Source organism: Mus caroli, unplaced genomic scaffold, assembly GCF_978045245.1.
Source record: "Mus caroli unplaced genomic scaffold, Mus_caroli_1 scaffold_5, whole genome shotgun sequence".
Lineage (NCBI taxonomy): Eukaryota > Metazoa > Chordata > Mammalia > Rodentia > Muridae > Mus > Mus caroli.
Window position 1 is genome coordinate 30,094,805 of NW_028227260.1, and position 18,906 is coordinate 30,113,710.

At 37.6% G+C, this 18,906-nt stretch overlaps 1 protein-coding gene across 3 annotated transcripts in view; it reads left to right on the top strand.

The window, feature by feature from the left end:
• The window catches only part of Nup62cl (nucleoporin 62 C-terminal like), a 62,092-nt gene that overhangs the window by 28,379 nt on the left and 14,807 nt on the right, over positions 1 to 18,906 (top strand). For 2 of the 3 annotated variants that reach the window (XM_021153755.3, XM_021153756.2), the window contains exons 4-8: positions 6,188 to 6,338; positions 6,588 to 6,637; positions 6,775 to 6,909; positions 8,934 to 9,045; positions 18,471 to 18,537. In XM_021153755.3, the coding sequence (XP_021009414.1) occupies positions 6,188 to 6,338; positions 6,588 to 6,637; positions 6,775 to 6,909; positions 8,934 to 9,045; positions 18,471 to 18,537 (515 nt within the window). The remainder of the gene's footprint in view (positions 1 to 6,187; positions 6,339 to 6,587; positions 6,638 to 6,774; positions 6,910 to 8,933; positions 9,046 to 18,470; positions 18,538 to 18,906) is intronic. The other variant, XM_021153758.3, reaches the window with a different exon arrangement.

Sequence of the window (18,906 nt, forward strand, 5' to 3'; positions counted from 1 at the left end):
CTAGTATTTTATAAATCAGTTGAAGGAACAGGGAAGGATTTTCTTTTAAATGTAGCTCTGGAAAGTGAACAGTCAACTTGCTTCTGTAATACCGTTACAATATAGTCATTACTAGTACTACTAATAGCTATAATTTATTGTGCAACTCTGCATGTTTAGCAAGATGACAATGCTTTAAGACCATCATATCGTTTAATACTCATAATTATCCTATGAAATAGATACTATTTTGAGGTCCTGTTTTATAGAAGACTGAAACACATTGAGATCAGGTAATCCTTTAATGGTCGCACACTTTGTAATGTGTGTGCCACACCAAAAATATTCAAGCAGTTGAACTCAAGAATTTACATAAACTTGTATGTTATATGAAACATCCTGTGTGTCCTTTGCACAGTTACTACAATGACAGAATCTTGTGTTACTATAGGGTAGAACTAGCTAGAATATTGACATTGATTCAGTCAAGATACAACATAGGGAGCTGGAGAGAAAGTTCAGCAGCTAAAAAGACTCGCTGCTAATCTGCAGGACTAGTGTTTGAACCTCAGCATCCAGCTCCAGGGTTTCCAACACCCTCTTCTGATCTCCATGGGCACCTGTACACCTGTGCACACATTCACGCAGATACATGTGCATAAAAAAGTACAAGTAAATATAAACATAATTTTAAAAATATACAATATAATAAAAATATAAATATTTTTATTTATAGTAAGTAAAATAAGTAAAAGTAAATCCAAAACATAGTTCTGTCACCACAAGGATTCTACATGGTGCCCTTTTATAAGTATATCTCTCCTTTCATTAACTGGGTAGTAATTAATCTGTTCTTCATTAACATATTTATAATATTTTTAAAATGCTAAATAGGTGAGCCACAGCATATATGTCTTCTAAGAATTGGCCTTTCTTTTTTTTTTCATTAAACATATTCCTTCAGTTTCACATAAAAGTTTGTTCTTTTTTTTCTGAGTGGTATTACATGCTGGGTATAATGAAGTTCATTTAAGCATAGATGTGTTGATAGGCATCTAGGTTAATTCCATGTTTGGGGCTATTGGTATGAACATTTGTGTACCTGTTCCTTTATGAACTGAAATCCTTTGTATCTTGGGTAAATGTCTAGGCATGTAGGTGCTTGTCAGCGTGACATTTGTGTATTTATTATTTTTAGGTGCCTGACACTTTCCCAAAGTGGTCATGTCATTCTGGTATACTTACCAGTAGTGTGTCAGTTACCCAAACGGTCCATTTTTACTTGCTCAGTAGTGGCAATGTGACATTGTTTATTGCCGGTCTTAGAGATGTGAAGTGGAATTATTGTGGTTTGAATTCTAATGTCTGTTGATGTTGTACATCGTTATTTTTTCTCCGTTCTTTGAGAATGTAATACAGTGTGTTTTGATCCATATTCATCCTCTCCTCCAGCTCCTCCCAGATCCACCCGAGTCATACTCACCCGACTTTTGGTTCTCCTTTCTTTGCTTTTAACGCCCATCAAGAAGTCCAATCTATCCTGACTATATATTATTGGATGTGTGGGTTTCCTTCAGCTACACTCTTGAAGAAAACTTACTGGGTTTCTCCCCACAGCCTAGACAAGGGTGGGACTTCATGCCTACCTCCCCTTTCTATGCTGAGGTTTGGACTGGTTTGGGCTTGCTCAGGCCTTGTGTATGCTGTCATAACTGCTGGGAGTCGCTGTGTGAAGCTACCCTGCTATGACCTTATATTCAGTCATCTGTTACCTCTGTCCCTTACACTCTCCATCCTGGCTGGCTCTGATACAATGATATCTATTTTACATATTTTTGTATTTTTATATATGTATTTGTATGTATGCATGTGGATTTGGATTTTTACTCTTAAGTTTTGATAACAGAATAATAGCATTCAATGAATCAGTACCAACTTTCCAACCTATAAAATGCTCTGGGAGGTCTTCTTACTTCTGTTTTTCTCAAAGAAATGGTTAAGTTGGTGCCGACTCATTAAATGTTTCTTTAATGAAAACTTCTGTGCCCAGATACATCGCATGCAGACTCCTTTAAATTAAAAACCAACTTATTTAATGGATCCAGAATCAGCCAGACTGTCTAGTTCACCTTTTTTTTTCTACTTCCTCTTTAATGAGCTTCAGTAGTGTGTGATTTTAAAGGAACAAGTCCAGAATTCATGAACATCCAGTTGCCTGTGCTCACCTCCCTTATTGTCTTTGTTACGTTGGAGAGGTGTTCTTGTTTCATTTCTGATACGGGTGACCTGTGTCTTTCTTATATGAATTTTTTATTGATATTTCTCTAAAGAACCAGCGTTTGTTTCATTGATTAATCTGTAAAACTTGCCTGTTTCCAGGTTCACTGTTATCCACTGCTGATTCTTTTCTCCTGATTGTATTGGGTTCATTTTCTTTTGCTAGTTTCTTAACGGCTGATCTTAGACTATTGATTTGAGGCGTTTTCTTCTCACTTCAGCCTGCACTGCTATAAATAGCCTCTGTGCTGCTTTTCCTGCGGCCCACATCTTTCATTATGCTCTGATTTCATTTTGAACAGTGGATTATTTGGAAGCATGTTGCTTAATTTCCAAGTGTTCTGAGATTATCTTCCTTTCTTCTTGAATTAGTTATAGTCAGTGAACATGCTCCATATGATTTTAGCTAGTTTATATTTGTTTACAATTTTTTTCTTGTGTGCGAGGGAATGGGCTGTGTTACAGACTGTTCCATGGAAACCTAAATATTGTTTTCTTTTATCTTATCAAGTGTATGTTCTATGTATTTCTATTATTATATGTAAAGATTTTGGAGTTTTGCCTTAGTCTAGTAGTTCCTTTGGTTGTTGGAAAGTAGCCTTGTGAAGTTGTCAACCGAATAATTTTGGATCTATCTTATTTTCTCTCTTTAGTTTTATCAGTTTTTCTTTTGAGAAAATTCTAGTGCCCTTTATTGTTATTTTTTTAAAGTATTACCACACAAAGAAACAGTCATCACTGAAACATTTCCATACATACACATCATCCCAGGTTTCTTCCCCCCTTCCCACATTTCTTGTTAGTAGTCCCTTCCTCCCCCTAAACAGTTCCCTCCTCTCGTTTCCAATTCTATGCTGTATCCTTTTCTTACTGGCTTGGAGGCTTTACTGTTTGGCTGCATATACATTTGGATTGGCAGCTCTCTCCTTGTACCTTGACTTCTTTATTAGTCTGTCACTTCCCTTGTCTTTGCATATGGTAATTTTTGGTTGTTCTGTAATGTAACCTATACTATAGGAACATAATCTTTTCTTTTAAAAAATAGTAAATACTTTTGCACCTTCAATTCTTTTACCTTTAGACTTTCCATATTTTTGGAGTGATTCCGTGTAGGCCATATATTGTTGGATGTTTTTAAACTGCAGTATCAATCCCTGTATTGTATTTGCTATAGTTAGCCCATTTAGCGCTGAAGTGGTTATTGACTGTCAGAGCTTGACTCTGTTTGGTTATTTCATTGTTAGTTTTCACTTGTGTTCTGTTTCTCCTTGTTTTTAATCTAACTGTGATTAATGGAGAATTTTAGGGAGTTTTACCTTGTTATATATATGGTGTTTTAAAAACTTATTTCATATAAATTGTTACTGGTTGCTGTGGATATTAACATATGCATAAATAACTTAAAACAGTCTATTTGTATTGACTTTTCACCACTTTGGCTCAAGTAGAGAAACCTGTAACTTACTTTTCCTAATTGTTTTTTATCTTGTTGTGTTGTTGTTGCAAGTATTTATTCCGTGCACATTGACCGCAACACCACAGAAGGCTGTGTTTTTCATTCCCACGGACAAATAGAGTCTAAGAAATCTACTGAATGGTGCTTCGCCATTTCAAGGCGACCTTCTAAGACTTGCCATTTCCTTTCTGCGGAGTTAATCTTCAAGGGTAGATTTGTGTGCAATGCCGTACCTTAGTTGTTCACTTGTGTAAGAAATCTTTATTTCCTCTTCATTTGTGAAGCTACGAAGGTCATGATGAACACATTGTTTTCCTTCTTCCTTACTTTGCAAGCGTGCAACTTCTTCCTAACCTATAAATTTCAGATGAGAAGCCAGCCAGCTAGCATTCAATAGCTCTTCTATTTGAAGCACATTTTTTTGTTTCTGTCTAGTTTTTTTTTTTTTTTTTGCTTCCCCAATTTTAAGTGTGTGTGTGTGTGTGTTGACCTTTCAGGAGTCCAATTACTCTGTCTCACCGTGGATTTTTCTAGAGCCCTTTCCATACCATAGTGGCTATCCCAACTGTCTAACACCATGGATTTTTGTGAGCCATCCTAGTTCGGTTTGTTTACCCTCTTAAATTGACATGCTTATGACTTTTCCTGAATTCAGGATGTTAGCAACTTTCCTTCCCAATAATTTTTCAGGCCCATTCTCTTCTTCTGGAACTTGCATATACTTTTATCTCATTTCTTACTGTCCTCCTGGGCCCTGGAGGATTGCTTTCATTTGTCTGCCTTCTCTTTGTTGTTCTGTACATTTAAATTACCTGCCAGTAAGTTTACTCTAGTGTCAAACCCTTCAGGAGGGCTTATTATTCCAGTTATTTTATTTTTTAGTTGTTTATTTTCTACTTGATTTTTTTATAATCCCCATTTCTTTGGGTTTTTTATTTTTTAATTTCAAGAGGATTAAAAATTGCCCTCTTCAGACATTTTTTAGTGGCTGCTTTAATATTCCTTTCAGACAGTTCCCAACATCTGATATCTCTTAATGCTTTTATCTGCGTTCCTAACCTCTTCTCTTTGGAGTGGTGATTTTCCTAGTTCTTGATATGGATCATTTTTATTGTGTCATGGGCATTTATCAATTATTTTAGGAGTGTTTGGGTCCTATCTGTAGCTTCTTCATTTTCATTAGATAGCCCCTCTGTTGAGATGTAGTGCGAAGAGTGAGTGGGCTTTTATGTTTCGCTTCCCATTGAACCTTGCCCCCCAGCAACCTAGCAAAAATGGAACCCTGAGTCATACTGCATCACTGCACACAGGTGGTGTGGAAGTTCAACTCTGAGCTCTGCTGACTCATTCACCATGAAAGTGGGACAGTGTATCACACCAAGTCACTAGCTCTTGTAGGAATGTAAGCCCAGCATGCAGATGGGGCCAGGAGCTCTAGAGGAAGAGACAAGTGATGAGCTAACTCAATACTTAGTTGATATAAGGGTAGGCAAAATTTCAACTACTTGTACCATGCTGACAGAGGATGCAAAAATACCAACTACTTTACTTTTATGCTACTTGTTTGGCCTTAAGTATACTCTGTTATATAATGGTGGCTTGGCCCTCTACTGGGCCTTGCTGACACAAGGCTCATGGAAGAAAGAGGATAGTCCTTCTTTGATTGGCCTCCACTTTTGGTTTTGCCCACTGGCAAGCAGGTTAAACTCCCCACCAAGTCTTAATTGACTTCCAGAGCAGAGGAAATGGGAGACCTTAATAATCTGAATTTGTCTTAGAGTGTTCAGTCTTTAGAGGTTAGATTCCCTACTGGGTCCCTGTGCTACCAGAGCAAATGGAGAGGCCTGCAGATTTACCCACTCTTACTAAATCTTGTTGCTTCTGAGAGAGGATTCAGCTTTACCCTGACATTATATGTCCCCATTATTACCCCAGTAGGAAATTAGACTGCTACATGGATCTGCCAGTAAAGTATTAACCTATTACTTCCCCCATTGAGCTCCACTGATACTATCCCTGCTAGAGTCAGAGTTTGCCCAAGTTGTCCTGATCACAGAATATGGAAGATCAACTTTTAATACAATCAGCAGGGGAGGTGGAGTTCTGCACCGTTCCTTGTGGCTAAGGGATGCCTTGTCTTTTGTGAAGCACACTTTGACTTAGATGGGTAGTTTCTGGAGCCTCCATCACGCTGTGCTGACAGCACGGAAAGCAGAAGCAGATTGTGGCCTTGACTTAGCTCTTTATATTTTGATTTAGTAGCCATCTTAAGAAATATTAATTTGCTCTAGTTTGCTTAGGATAATTTTCAGAGAATTCAACTGGATGTTTTAAAATCATCTTTCCATGTTATAATTTACAGCAGATTGGAGAATCTCCCCACAGGCTTTTCTCCCCTAGTCTTCCTGTGAGGCTTGTTTAAAAAACATGATTATACTTTAATAAATATGATCATATTTTTATAAATTTTTTTAGCTCAATAGTAACTCCTGTGATGACTTATGGTCCTCTGGAGAGTATGGCGAACAATTGGAACTATCAGCTACAAGAACAAGAAAAACACTATTTTTATCAGGCCAACCAATTCAATCTTTGGAACCAAGCCCTGCTTGAGTCTGGTAATGAGGTAAGAAGATATTCTCATTACTCTCCCTGTATTGTACAAGAACTTTCAGCTAAGCACATGAGAATAGACTTGAGTTTCCTGCTGCAATATTGATGAGTACCTTAAAAACATTTTCCTGAATTAATATGCTCTCTGAATTAGGAAGTAAGTGTTTGGTAGTTGAGTGATGTTTGAGAAAATGTATATTATTCTAAAATTTCTGAGAAAATTTGAATATCAACATAATTTTGTTCCTATTTCTCTTTAAAGCTTGCTCTTTTGTACAACGAAGTGGAAAGAGTGAAAATTGATCAGAGCAGGTAAGACCCTTGATATCTTTGATTGAAAAACTCAAGATACTTTTGTTCTGTTTTTTTTTTCCCTTGCTATTTATTGGCATTTAATTTGTTACCCAAAATTGCTTGTATTCGCCCTTCTGTTGGCTTGTTTTATTCAGGTTGGAACAAGAATTGGATATTATCCTGTTCCAGCAGAAGGAACTGGAACAAATGTTGACTCCTATAGAGGAGCTTTTGAAGGAGCAGAATGGTCCTCTTAATATGATGTATGTGAATAAGGAGTATGAGATGATGTAAGTAACTACATAAAGATGGAAGAGTTGGGCAGAAGGAGGGAGAACTTGAATCACAAAGCAGAAAATAAATATTGGTAGAAAAGGGCAAGTTCTAGTTGGTATTTATCAGCTTGTTTGACTGTAGCATGTTTATCTTTAACGGATGTTTGCAAATGAAGAAATCATTCTGGCAGCTTTGTTTTATAGCGTTTCATTCACTATTATTAATCTCAAGCTCATGCTTGTCGACTATAAAGTTTTTGTATTTGTCAAGTATATTCTCAAAGTGGAAATACAAAGCTTACTTGTGATGTCATAGTATTATGGAATATTTCTGGCCTCATATTGGCACAACTAAACCTAATATTCATACAGTGGTTTTAGGCATACATTACTTGATTTTTCAAAGACAGACTGGTAATTTGAGGATGAACTATGGCTTTCAAAAATGGAGTGATTTTTGTCAGGGTTTCAGGCTAGGTATGTTTTATTTGTGTACTGTTCAGTTTTTACTTTGTGTCTGTTCGCTGTCAGGGTTCCCATGGTAACTCTGTCCCTGGACCTGTGATTTGATAATCAGGCCACTTTAGAAAGCATTAAGAGACGTTGTGTGACCATACTACATAATCTAAATTGCGAGTAACTTGGGCTCACTTTGTCAGTGGCTTGTTAGTGAATTGAGATGGGGCCTTTATGCTTTGGATTTTTTTTTCTTGGTTTTTAAGACAGGTTCTTAGCGGTTTTGCCCAGGCTTATGTCAAACTTCTGGGTTAAAGTGATTCTGTCACCTTATCATTGTGAGTAGCAGGAGCTGCAGGCACATATCACAGTGCCCAGCTGAGCCTTTGCAGGCATTCTGCTGAACTTATTTGTTATAAGGCTTGCACTTGACGTTTTTGTAAGAATTTTAAATGTGGGTAAGTATGGCTAATTTGTACTGACCTCAATTTTATTTCTAGTCCTGTTTCTGTGTTTCCTTTCTCTTTCCTTTTTTTACGTCTTTCTTTGCTCTATTCTTTGGCATTGTTTCTGCGAAACACACATGCATGCCTATGTATACACACACACACACACACACACACACACACACACACACATTGTTTCTTTCTGCCAAGGCTGGCCTGAAAAGCCTCACCATCCTATCAATACTTTGCAAGTGCTGTGATTACAAGGAATGTCTCACCGTGTTCAACTTTATTCTATAGGTTTTTTTAAACCGTGTGTTTAGAATATATTAACTGTAGATTTGGGGAAGAAAACCTTAGAAACATTAACTCCTTTCCAATTGCTCTTTTGTACTCTAATACATTCACCAGGATTTTCAACAGTTAGACAACCAGTTACATAGGAATGATTTGGCACAGAAAGCAATGGATAGTTACCAAGGAATCTGAATGAGTGTTTTAATTTTATAGATAATAAGGTTAAAACATCTTCTCTTTGCTTTTAATTCTTATAAACGTATCAATAGAGCAGACTAAAGCAAGCAAGCAAGCAAGCAACCTTTCTCCATCACTTCCCTGCTCCCTGCTCTGTCTGTCTCATAAACAGTTTGGGTAGAGTATTTGAGAATTCAGGCCACTGATTAGTTTGCAACTAAACTTATATGTATCTACTAACTTTTATTGTTGTGAAGCTTGTTTCTCAAAATATCTGTTCTTACTTGCTATAGTATACCATGTAAGGCTTTACTATGAAACTTTATGTATTCTCAATCATTGAAGAAATCTCAACATTTACTAACTATTGCTAAACAATGGTCTTCTATCTATCTAAATGTCCTATGCATATATTCTGGTTCCACCAAAGGGTTCCTTTGCTGTAACACTCATCAGAAATTTAGCCAGAGGCTAAAGCCTTTGCCTTTGCAGTCTTAGGTTATGGTGGTAACATTGAATTTGTGGGACTGTATGTCCTTGGCCATAACTGGAAACTAATGTAGGGGAGTCGAGACATATCTAGTTGACAATTTCATCTCTATATGTCAGTAACAGTAGACATGAGAAACATCTCTTGTTACTCTCTTTCACTTCTCTTTGCAGTTACAGATTGGCAGAAATTATAGATGCTGAGCTGAAAAGGATGTCTCAGGATCTCAAGGACATCGTTGTTTACCTGAATTCACTGGCGCATCCTGCTGATGCTACTGAACAGGTATGGTCCCTGCCCTTTTGATTTAGACAGCCAAGATTTCATAGGAAATTAGCCCTCTGTGGCTCTTTTAATTAGTCACATTCTCCTGTTCTCCAGAGTACTCCTTATCTGCCCTCTAGAGATATGAAGTCCTTAGGCATGATTAGTGGGACAGTGAATATTTAGTAAATATTTACAGTTGTGAGGTTTTTGTGGTTATTCCCAGGAGGGTAAAATAAATGACTCTCAATGTTATTCAGGGCTTAATTTCTACATAATTAAACAGATCCTGGTACTTTGTTTTCACTCTTATAAATATGAACAGATATGTCTAAATTTGTTAGACATGTTTAGGCACTCTAATTTATATCTTTAAAATATAGTAACTTAACTATTAAGACAACATTTTCCCATAGAAATTGTTTTTGTTAAATGTCGTTATGTTTCTAACTGCTTCATAGCATCCTACTTAGTTCATAGAGCAAATACATTATATTATGAGAATTATGACTGAGGATCCTGTTAGAATTGAGATTCTGTGAATCAATTTGGCAGTAAGAAAGAAGTAGGGGGGTTCTCTTTCAATTTTCTATACTCCAATTATAAAGAGCGTATTCCCCCTATCTTTTCCTATTGTCCAGAAGCCTAAATGAAGTCCTCTTTCCCCCACTCCCACTCAATGGGACTAAAGCTAAGAGGAATCTCCCATTGTAGGAGCTTCTATTGTGCTTTTTCTCATTAATTATAAGTAGATGTGAGGCTAGATCTGGATAGATGAAAATGAATAACATATACATAAGTGGCGATTATTCTCTAGGAAGCTCTTTGTCCAGTTAGATGCAGACAGTTCTTTCTGTGCAAACATATTATTACCGAATTTTTTAATTATGAAAAGACAGCCCGTTATAGTTGAGAAACTATTAGAATTTTGACACATGATCTCCTTGGGTCTCTGCTCCTTCTTTGCAAAATGTCAAGGATAGAATAAATGATCTGCAAGTCCCTTTCAGCCATAAACCAGAGCTATTCTCTTCTTAGCATCAATCTAAAATTGAACAACGACAAATATAAATTAGTCTGGAATTACCAATGCTACCATCTGCCCTGTGTTCACAAAGATGATCAAGACTTGACAAAGTACATTTCTATTAGATTCTGAATGTAATTCTAAGATTTAAAATTGTTTTTGTTATGATAGGTTTCTGATGCATAGATAAATATAAGCAGATTTAGACACAGCACAGAACTGATGTCTAGTCCTGGAGTGCTGAATTAATTTGAGAAGTGTTGTCAACAGAGTTAGTAAAATCCATCTTTGTCATTTTCTCAACTTGGCCCACGATTATTTTGTTTCACTGGTGACTAGGAAACAGTCTTTTGTTTTCATTTTTCCTGGTAGGGATAATGGAGATGTTTAAGATGAGTGAGTTAAGGGTAATTACTGTGTGATAGGAGGACAAAGGAAGCGAGATATCATCCCTCTTTTCAGATAACATAAATTATTGAACAGAAAAAAAAAAATCACACCTACTGAATGATAATGTTCCTATGGATAATGTGATGATCATTACAATCACGGTACAAAAATAGGAGCTATATGTTCCAGCATTCACAGTGCTGGGATTTAATGACTTTCGTTACTCTTTTTTTTTTAATATTTTTATTATATATTTTCCTCAATTACATTTCCAATGCTATCCCAAAAGTTCCCCATAGCGCCCCCCACTTCCCTACCCACCCATTCCCATTCTTTTGGCCCTGGCATTCCCCTATATTGGGGCATATAAAGTTTGCAAGTCCAATGGGCCTCTCTTTCCATTGATGGCCGACTAGGTCATCTTTTGATACATATGCAGCTAGAGACAAGAGCTCCGGGGTTCTGGTTAGTACATCATGTTGTTCCAACAATAGGGTTGCAGATCCCTTTAGCTCCTTGGGTACTTTCTCTAGCTTCTCCATTGGGAGCCCTGTGATACATCCAATAGCTGACTGTGAACATCCACTCCTGTGTTTGCTAGGCCCCGGCATCGTCTCACAAGAGACAGCTATATTTGGGTCCTTTCACCAAATCTTGCTAGTGTATGCAATGGTGTCAACGTTTAGAAGCTGCTTATGGGATGGATCCCTGGATACGGCAGTCTCTAAATGGTCCATCCTTTCATCACAGCTACGAACTTTGTCTCTGTAACTCCTTCCCTGGGTGTTTTGTTCCCAATTCTAAGAAGGGGCACAGTGTCCACACTTTGGTCTTCATTCTTCTTGAGTTTCATGCGTTTAGCAAATTGTATCTTATATCTTGGGTATCCTAAGTTTTGGGCTAATATCCACTTATCAGTGAATACATATTGTGTGAGTTCTTTTGTGATTGTGTTACTTCACTCAAGATGATGCCCTCCAGGTCCATCCATTTGGCTAGGAATTTCATAAATTCATTCTTTTTAATAGCTGAGTAGTACTCCATTGTGTAAATGTGCCATAATTTCTGTATCCATTCCTCTGTTGAGGGACATCTGGGTTCTTTCCAGCTTCTGGCTATTATAAATAGGGCTGCTATGAACATAGTGGAGCATGTGTCCTTTTTACCGGTTGGGACATCTTCTGGATATATGCCCAGGAGAGGTATTGCTGGATCCTCCGGTAGTACTATGTCCAATTTTCTGAGGAACCGCCAGACTGATTTCCAGAGTGGTTGTACAAGCTTGCAATCCCACCAACAATGGAGGAGTGTTCCTCTTTCTCCACATCCTCGCCAGCATCTGCTGTCACCTGAATTTTTGATCTTAGCCATTCTGACTGGTGTGAGGTGGAATCTCAGGGTTGTTTTGATTTGCATTTCCCTGATGATTAAGGATGTTGAACATTTTTTCAGGTGCTTCTCTGCCATTCGGTATTCCTCAGGTGAGAATTCTTTGTTCAGTTCTGAGCCCCATTTTTTAATGGGGTTATTTGACTTTCTGGAGTCCACCTTCTTGAGTTCTTTATATATATTGGATATTAGTCCCTTATCTGATTTAGGATAGGTGAAGATCCTTTCCCAATCTGTTGGTGGTTTTTTTGTCTTATTGATGGTGTCTTTAGCCTTGCAGAAGCTTTGTAGTTTCATGAGGTCCCACTTGTCAATTCTCGATCTTACAGCACAAGCCATTACTGTTCGATTCAGGAATTTTTCCCCTGTGCCCATATCTTCAAGGCTTTTCCCCACTTTCTCCTCTATAAGTTTCAGTGTCTCTGGTTTTATGTGAAGTTCCTTGATCCACTTAGACTTGACCTTAGTACAAGGAGATAGGAATGGATCGATTCGCATTCTTCTACATGATAACCGCCAGTTGTGCCAGCACCATTTGTTGAAAATGCTGTCTTTCTTCCACTGGATGTTTTTAGCTCCCTTGTCGAAGATCAAGTGACCGTAGGTGTGTGGGTTCATTTCTGGGTCTTCAATTCTATTCCATTGGTCTATTTGTCTGTCACTATACCAGTACCATGCAGTTTTTATCACAATTGCTCTGTAGTAGAGCTTTAGGTCCGGCATGGTGATTCCACCAGAGATTCTTTTATCCTTGAGAAGAGTTTTTGCTATCCTAGGTTTTTTGTTATTCCAGATAAATTTGCAGATTGCACTTTCTAATTCGTTGAAGAATTGATTTGGAATTTTGATGGGGATTGCATTGAATCTGTAGATTGCTTTTGGCAAGATAGCCATTTTTACAATGTTGATCCTGCCAATCCATGAGCATGGGAGATCTTTCCATCTTCTGAGATCTTCTAGAATTTCTTTCTTCAGAGACTTGAAGTTTTTATTATACAGATCTTTCACTTCCTTAGTTAGAGTCACGCCAAGATATTTAATATTATTTGTGACTATTGAGAAGGGTGTTGTTTCCCTAATTTCTTTCTCAGCCTGTTTATTCTTTGTGTAGAGAAAGGCCATTGATTTGTTTGAGTTAATTTTATATCCAGCTACTTCACCGAAGCTGTTTATCAGGCTTAGGAGTTCTCTGGTGGAATTTTTTGGGTCACTTATATATACTATCATATCATCTGCAAAAAGTGATATTTTGACTTCATCTTTTCCAATTTGTATCCCTTTGATCTCCTTTTGTTGTCGAATTGCTCTGGCTAGGACTTCAAGTACAATGTTGAATAGGTATGGAGAAAGTGGACAGCCTTGTCTAGTCCCTGATTTTAGAGGGATTGCTTCAAGCTTCTGACCATTTACTTTGATGTTGGCTACTGGTTTGCTGTAGATTGCTTTTATCATGTTTAAGTATGGGCCTTGAATTCCTGATCTTTCCAAGACTTTTATCATGAATGGGTGTTGGATCTTGTCAAATGCTTTTTCCGCATCTAACGAGATGACCATGTGGTTTTTGTCTTTGAGTTTGTTTATATACTGGATTACGTTGATGGATTTCCGTATATTGAACCATCCCTGCATCCCTGGGATGAAACCTACCTGGTCAGGATGGATGATTGTTTTGATGTGTTCTTGGATTCAGTTAGCAAGAACTTTATTGAGGATTTTTGCATCAATATTCATAAGGGATATTGGTCTGAAGTTTTCTATCTTTGTTGGGTCTTTTTGTGGTTTAGGTATCAGAGTAATTGTGGCTTCATAGAATGAGTTGGGTAGAGTACCTTGTGTTTCTATTTTGTGGAATAGTTTGTGAAGAACTGGGATTAGATCTTCTTTGAAGGTCTGATAGAACTCTGCACTAAACCCATCTGGTCCTGGGCTTTTTTTAGTTGGGAGACTATTAATGACTGCTTCTATTTCTTTGGGGGATATAGGGCTGTTTAGATCATTAACCTGATCTTGATTCAACTTTGGTACCTGGTATCTGTCTAGGAACTTCTCCATTTCATCCAGGTTCTCCAGTTTTGTTGAGTATAGCCTTTGGTAGAAGGATCTGATGGTGTTTTGGATGTCTTCAGGATCTGTTGTTATGTCTCCTTTTTCATTTCTGATTTTGTTAATTAAGATGCTTTCCCTGTGCCCTCTAGTGAGTCTGGCTAAGGGTTTATCTATCTTGTTGATTTTCTCAAAGAACCAGCTCCTTGATTGGTTGATTCTTTGAATAGTTTTTCTTGTTTCCACTTGGTTGATTTCGCCCCTGAGTTTGATTATTTCCTGCCGTCTACTCCTCTTGGGTGAATTTGCTTCCTTTTGCTCTAGTGCTTTTAGGTATGTTGTCAAGCTGCTAATGTGTGCTCTCTCTAGTTTCCTTTTGGAGGCACTCAGAGCTATGAGTTTTCCTCTTAGAAATGCTTTCATTGCGTCCCATAAGTTTGGGTATGTTGTGGCTTCATTTTCATTGAACTCTAAAAAGTCCTTAATTTCTTTCTTTATTCCTTCCTTGACCAAGGTATCATTGAGAAGAGTGTTGTTCAGTTTCCACGTGAAGGTTGGCTTTCTATTATTTATTTTGTTATTGAAGATCAGCCTTAGTCCATGGTGATCTGATAGGATGCATGGGACAATTTCAATATTTTTGTATCTGTTGAGGCCTGTTTTGTGACCAATTATGTGGTCAATTTTGGAGAAGGTACCATGAGGTGCTGAGAAGAAGGTATATCCTTTTGTTTTAGGATAGAATGTTCTGTAGATATCTGCCAGATCCATTTGATTCATAATTTCTCTTAGTTTTTCTGTGTCCCTGTTCAGTTTCTGTTTCCATGATCTGTCCATTGGTGAAAGTGGTGTGTTGAAGTTTCCCACTATTATTGTATGAGGTGCAATGTGTGCTTTGAGATTTACTAAAGTTTCTTTAATGAATGTGGCTGCCTTTGTATTTGGAGCATAGATATTCAGGATTGATAGTTCCTCTTGGAGGATTTTACCTTTGATGAGTATGAAGTGTCCCTCCCTGTCTTTTTTAATGACTTTGGGTTGGAAGTCAATCTTATCAGATATTAGAATGGCTACTCCAGCTTGTTTCTTCATACCATTTGCTTGGAAAATTGTTTTCCAGCCTTTCATTCTGAGGTAGTGTCTATCTTTTTCTCTGAGATGAGTTTCCTGTAAGCAGCAAAATGTTGGGTCTTGTTTGTGTAGCCAGTTTGTTAGTCTATGTCTTTTTATCGGGGAGTTGAGTCCATTGATATTAAGAGATATTAAGGAAAAGTAATTGTTGTTTCCTGTTATTTTTGTTGTTATAGTTGGCATTCTGTTCTTGTGGCTGTCTTCTTTTAGGTTTGTTGAGGGATTACCTTCTTGTTGTTTCTAGGGCGTGGTTCCTGTCCTTGTATTGGTTTTTTTCTGTTATTATCCTTTGAAGGGCTGGATTCGTGGAGAGATAATGTGTGAATTTGGTTTTGTCGTGGAATACTTTGGTTTCTCCATCTATGTTAATTGAGAGTTTGGCTGGGTATAGTAGCCTGGGCTGGAATTTGTGTTCTTTTAGTGTCTGTATAACATCCGTCCAGGATCTTCTGGCTTTCATAGTCTCTGGTGAAAAATCTGGTGTAATTCTGATAGGCTTGCCTTTATATGTTACTTGGCCTTTTTCTCTTACTGCTTTTAGTATTCTATCTTTATTTAGAGCATTTGTTGTTCTGATTATTATGTGTCGGGAGGTATTTCTTTTCTGGTCCAGTCTATTTGGAGTTCTGTAGGCTTCTTGTATGTTCATGGGCATCTCTTTCTTTAGATTTGGGAAGTTTTCTTCTATAATTTTGTTGAAGATGTTTGCTGGTCCTTTGAGTTGAAAATCTTCATTCTCATCCACTCCTATTATCCGTAGGTTTGGTCTTCTCATTGTGTCCTGTATTTCTTGGATGTTTTGAGTTAGGATCTTTTTGCATTTTACATTTTCCTTGATTGTTGTGCCGATGTTCTCTATGGAATCTTCTGCACCTGAGATTCTCTCTTCCATCTCTTGTATTCTGTTGCTGATGCTGGTATCTATGGTTCCAGATTTCTTTCCTAGGGTTTCTATCTCCAGTGTTGCCTCATTTTGGGTTTTCTTTATTGTGTCTACTTCCCTTTTTAGGTCTAGTATGGTTTTGTTCATTTCCATCATCTGTTTGGATGTGTTTTCCTGTTTTTCTGTAAGGACTTCTACCTGTTTGATTAGGTTATCCTGTTTTTCTTTAAGGATTTGAAACTCTTTAGCTGTGTTCTCCTGCAATTCTTTAAGGGATTTTTGTGCTTCCTCTTTAATGTCTTCTACCTGTTTACCAGTATTCCTTTGTATTTCTTTAAGTGTGTTATTAAAGTCTTTCTTGAAGTCCTCTACCATCATCAGGAGATATGCTTTTAGATCCGTGTCTAGCTTTTCCGGTGTGTTGGGGTGCCCTGGACTGGGCGAAGTGGGAGTGCTGGGCTCTGATGATGGTGAGTGGTCTTGGTTTCTGTTAGTAAGATTATTATGTTTACCTTTTGCCATCTGGTAATCTCTGGGGTTAGTTGTTGTCGTTGTCACTGTTTAAAGATTGGAGCAGAAGCTGTGTTCCACTCACCAGCAGTCTCAAAATCCTGTGGCGGGGGTCGTGGGTAGCTGGCAGTACTCCGGTGCTGGTCCAGCCGGAAGAGGCCTGTGGTCCTACTCAGGCCGGTTTTCTGCTTCCCTAAGTAATGCAGTCTCAGGTCCCGCGAGCAATTGGATTGGAGCAGAAGCTGTGTTCCACTCTCCAGAAGTCTTAAGATCCTGTGGCAGGTGTTGTGGGTAGCTGGTGAGTGTCAGCCGACCCTGCGCCCTAGCTACCCTGGTGCTTTTCTGAGCGGAAGAGGCTTATGGCCCTATGTAGGCCGGATTTCTCCCTCCCCAACCAAAGCAGTCTCAGGTCCCGCGTGATTGGACTGGAGCAGAAGCTGTGTTCCACTCACCAGCAGTCTCAAAATCCTGTGGCGGGGGTCGTGGGTAGCTGGCGGGTGTCAGCCGACCCTGCGCTCTAGCTACCCCGGTGGTGATCCGGCCGGATCGACTTTCGTTACTCTTGTGTGGGGGTTTGTGTGTGTGTCTTGATGAATAGGAGAGATCACAGAATACTTACACTTTTCTCAAACATATTATAACTATTACCCAATTACAATTTTTACAAAATCCATAAAGAAAATTAAAGCATCAGTATTACCAATCCTTCCCCTTGATATTGATGTATTTCTTCTAGTCTTTTTACACTGCTGACACACACACAAAAGTTCTTCTATTTAAACAAAATCAGAAACATAAATATATTGACTTTTACCTTCTGTTTACATGGTCTTTTCTGAAAATTTTCGTCATTATTTGACAATGTGAGTTTTAATGCTGCTAAGATATTTCACTGGAGATGAATTTCATAATATATTTAACATTTTTATTGTTAGAGATTATTTCCAAATTTAGGGCTAATATAACCTTGTAATGACCAATTACACTTAGAGTTGGGTAGGCTCCTAAAAGGAGAATATACTGTGTAAAATGCTAGAAATATTTTAAAACTTTTGATAGATGACATGAAAATTTATATGTGGAAATTTGGGCCTATTTACATGACTGTTTACTGTATATTAACATGCGGACTTTTTTCCTACTTGCAAATTGAGTGTTTTTTAATCTGCAGTGGTGAAATTTTAAATACTTCAAAATCTAGAACTCTTTCAGTGAAAAAATGATGCACAAGTGGAAAAGTCCACACCCATGAAATGGGTCATTATCAAAAGATATGGGTGTAGCTGGACTTGGGTGTAGCTCAGTGGTCAAAGTAGCACATGAGAAACAAACAAATGATCAAACAAACAAATCAACATACACACAAAACTACAGGTATGATACAAATATTATATAACATCACCTTGAGTCTATATGTACAAGGTATTTATGACACAAATTCCATGTTTAATCTTGCTTTCCATATCTGGAATATTTTATTATATATATTGCAATGTTACAAAATTTGAAAAGAAACTCTGAAACAATTATATTCCAAGCATTTGAGTAAGGAATAATCAATGTATACTTAACTATTGAATACTATCATTTTTTAAAATAATGAATTGAGGGGCCATGCATGTTACCATATCACCCAGGAGGCTGAGGAAGGACCTGGGCTACATGATTAAGTTCCAGGCCAGTCTGTACTACATAACAAGCCAGTGTTCCGCAAAATATGCAGATTTGATTGACAAATTTGATGTTATTAATTTTAAATGGATTTATTTATTTGCTTTCTTTTGAAACATTTCCTAATATCCTTTACTTTTATATTGTGCTTGTCAGTTTTTTTAATTGATTTGTAGGAATCTAACTCTTGACAGTTACCGAATGAATAGATGGAACTAATGCATAAAATTAGTGTTTAAGTATGAAATAGCAAAGCACCATTAATATGTAGTTCATTGTCAATGCGCCACTTACCAGAACAAAATTAAGTGTTGTTTCCTGATTTCAATTTCCTGTGTTGTTTTCTTTTTCGTTTACTACATTACAATAATCATAATCTAAAAGTCTTTGGTGTATTTTCAGCTGGAGCAGATCTGCAAGATTCTGAATGCTCATATGGAATCCCTGCAGTGGATTAACCTTAATTCAGGTAGGAGTTTGTTTTATACATAATGTTGTAGGTACGAAAATGTATGACACACATTGTGCTTTCAGTGACCACACTGACTCAAGGGTTGTTCAGGGTATGCCTACATGAGCTCTAAAGAGATTCTACAATTTAACTAGAAATTAATGAAAACACGGAATGGGGACAGGTACGGTGTTGGCAATATCAATGAAGCAGGACTTTTAAATTTATCTTTTATATGCAATTTTGATCTTGGTAAAACATATATGTTTTATATACTCAGAATTGGACCCAAAATGGAAAGACAAATACTGAAGACAAAGCCTTCCCCACCCCCAAATCAGCAAAATGTATATCATACTAACTCAGTGTAGATAACTATTGAATTCA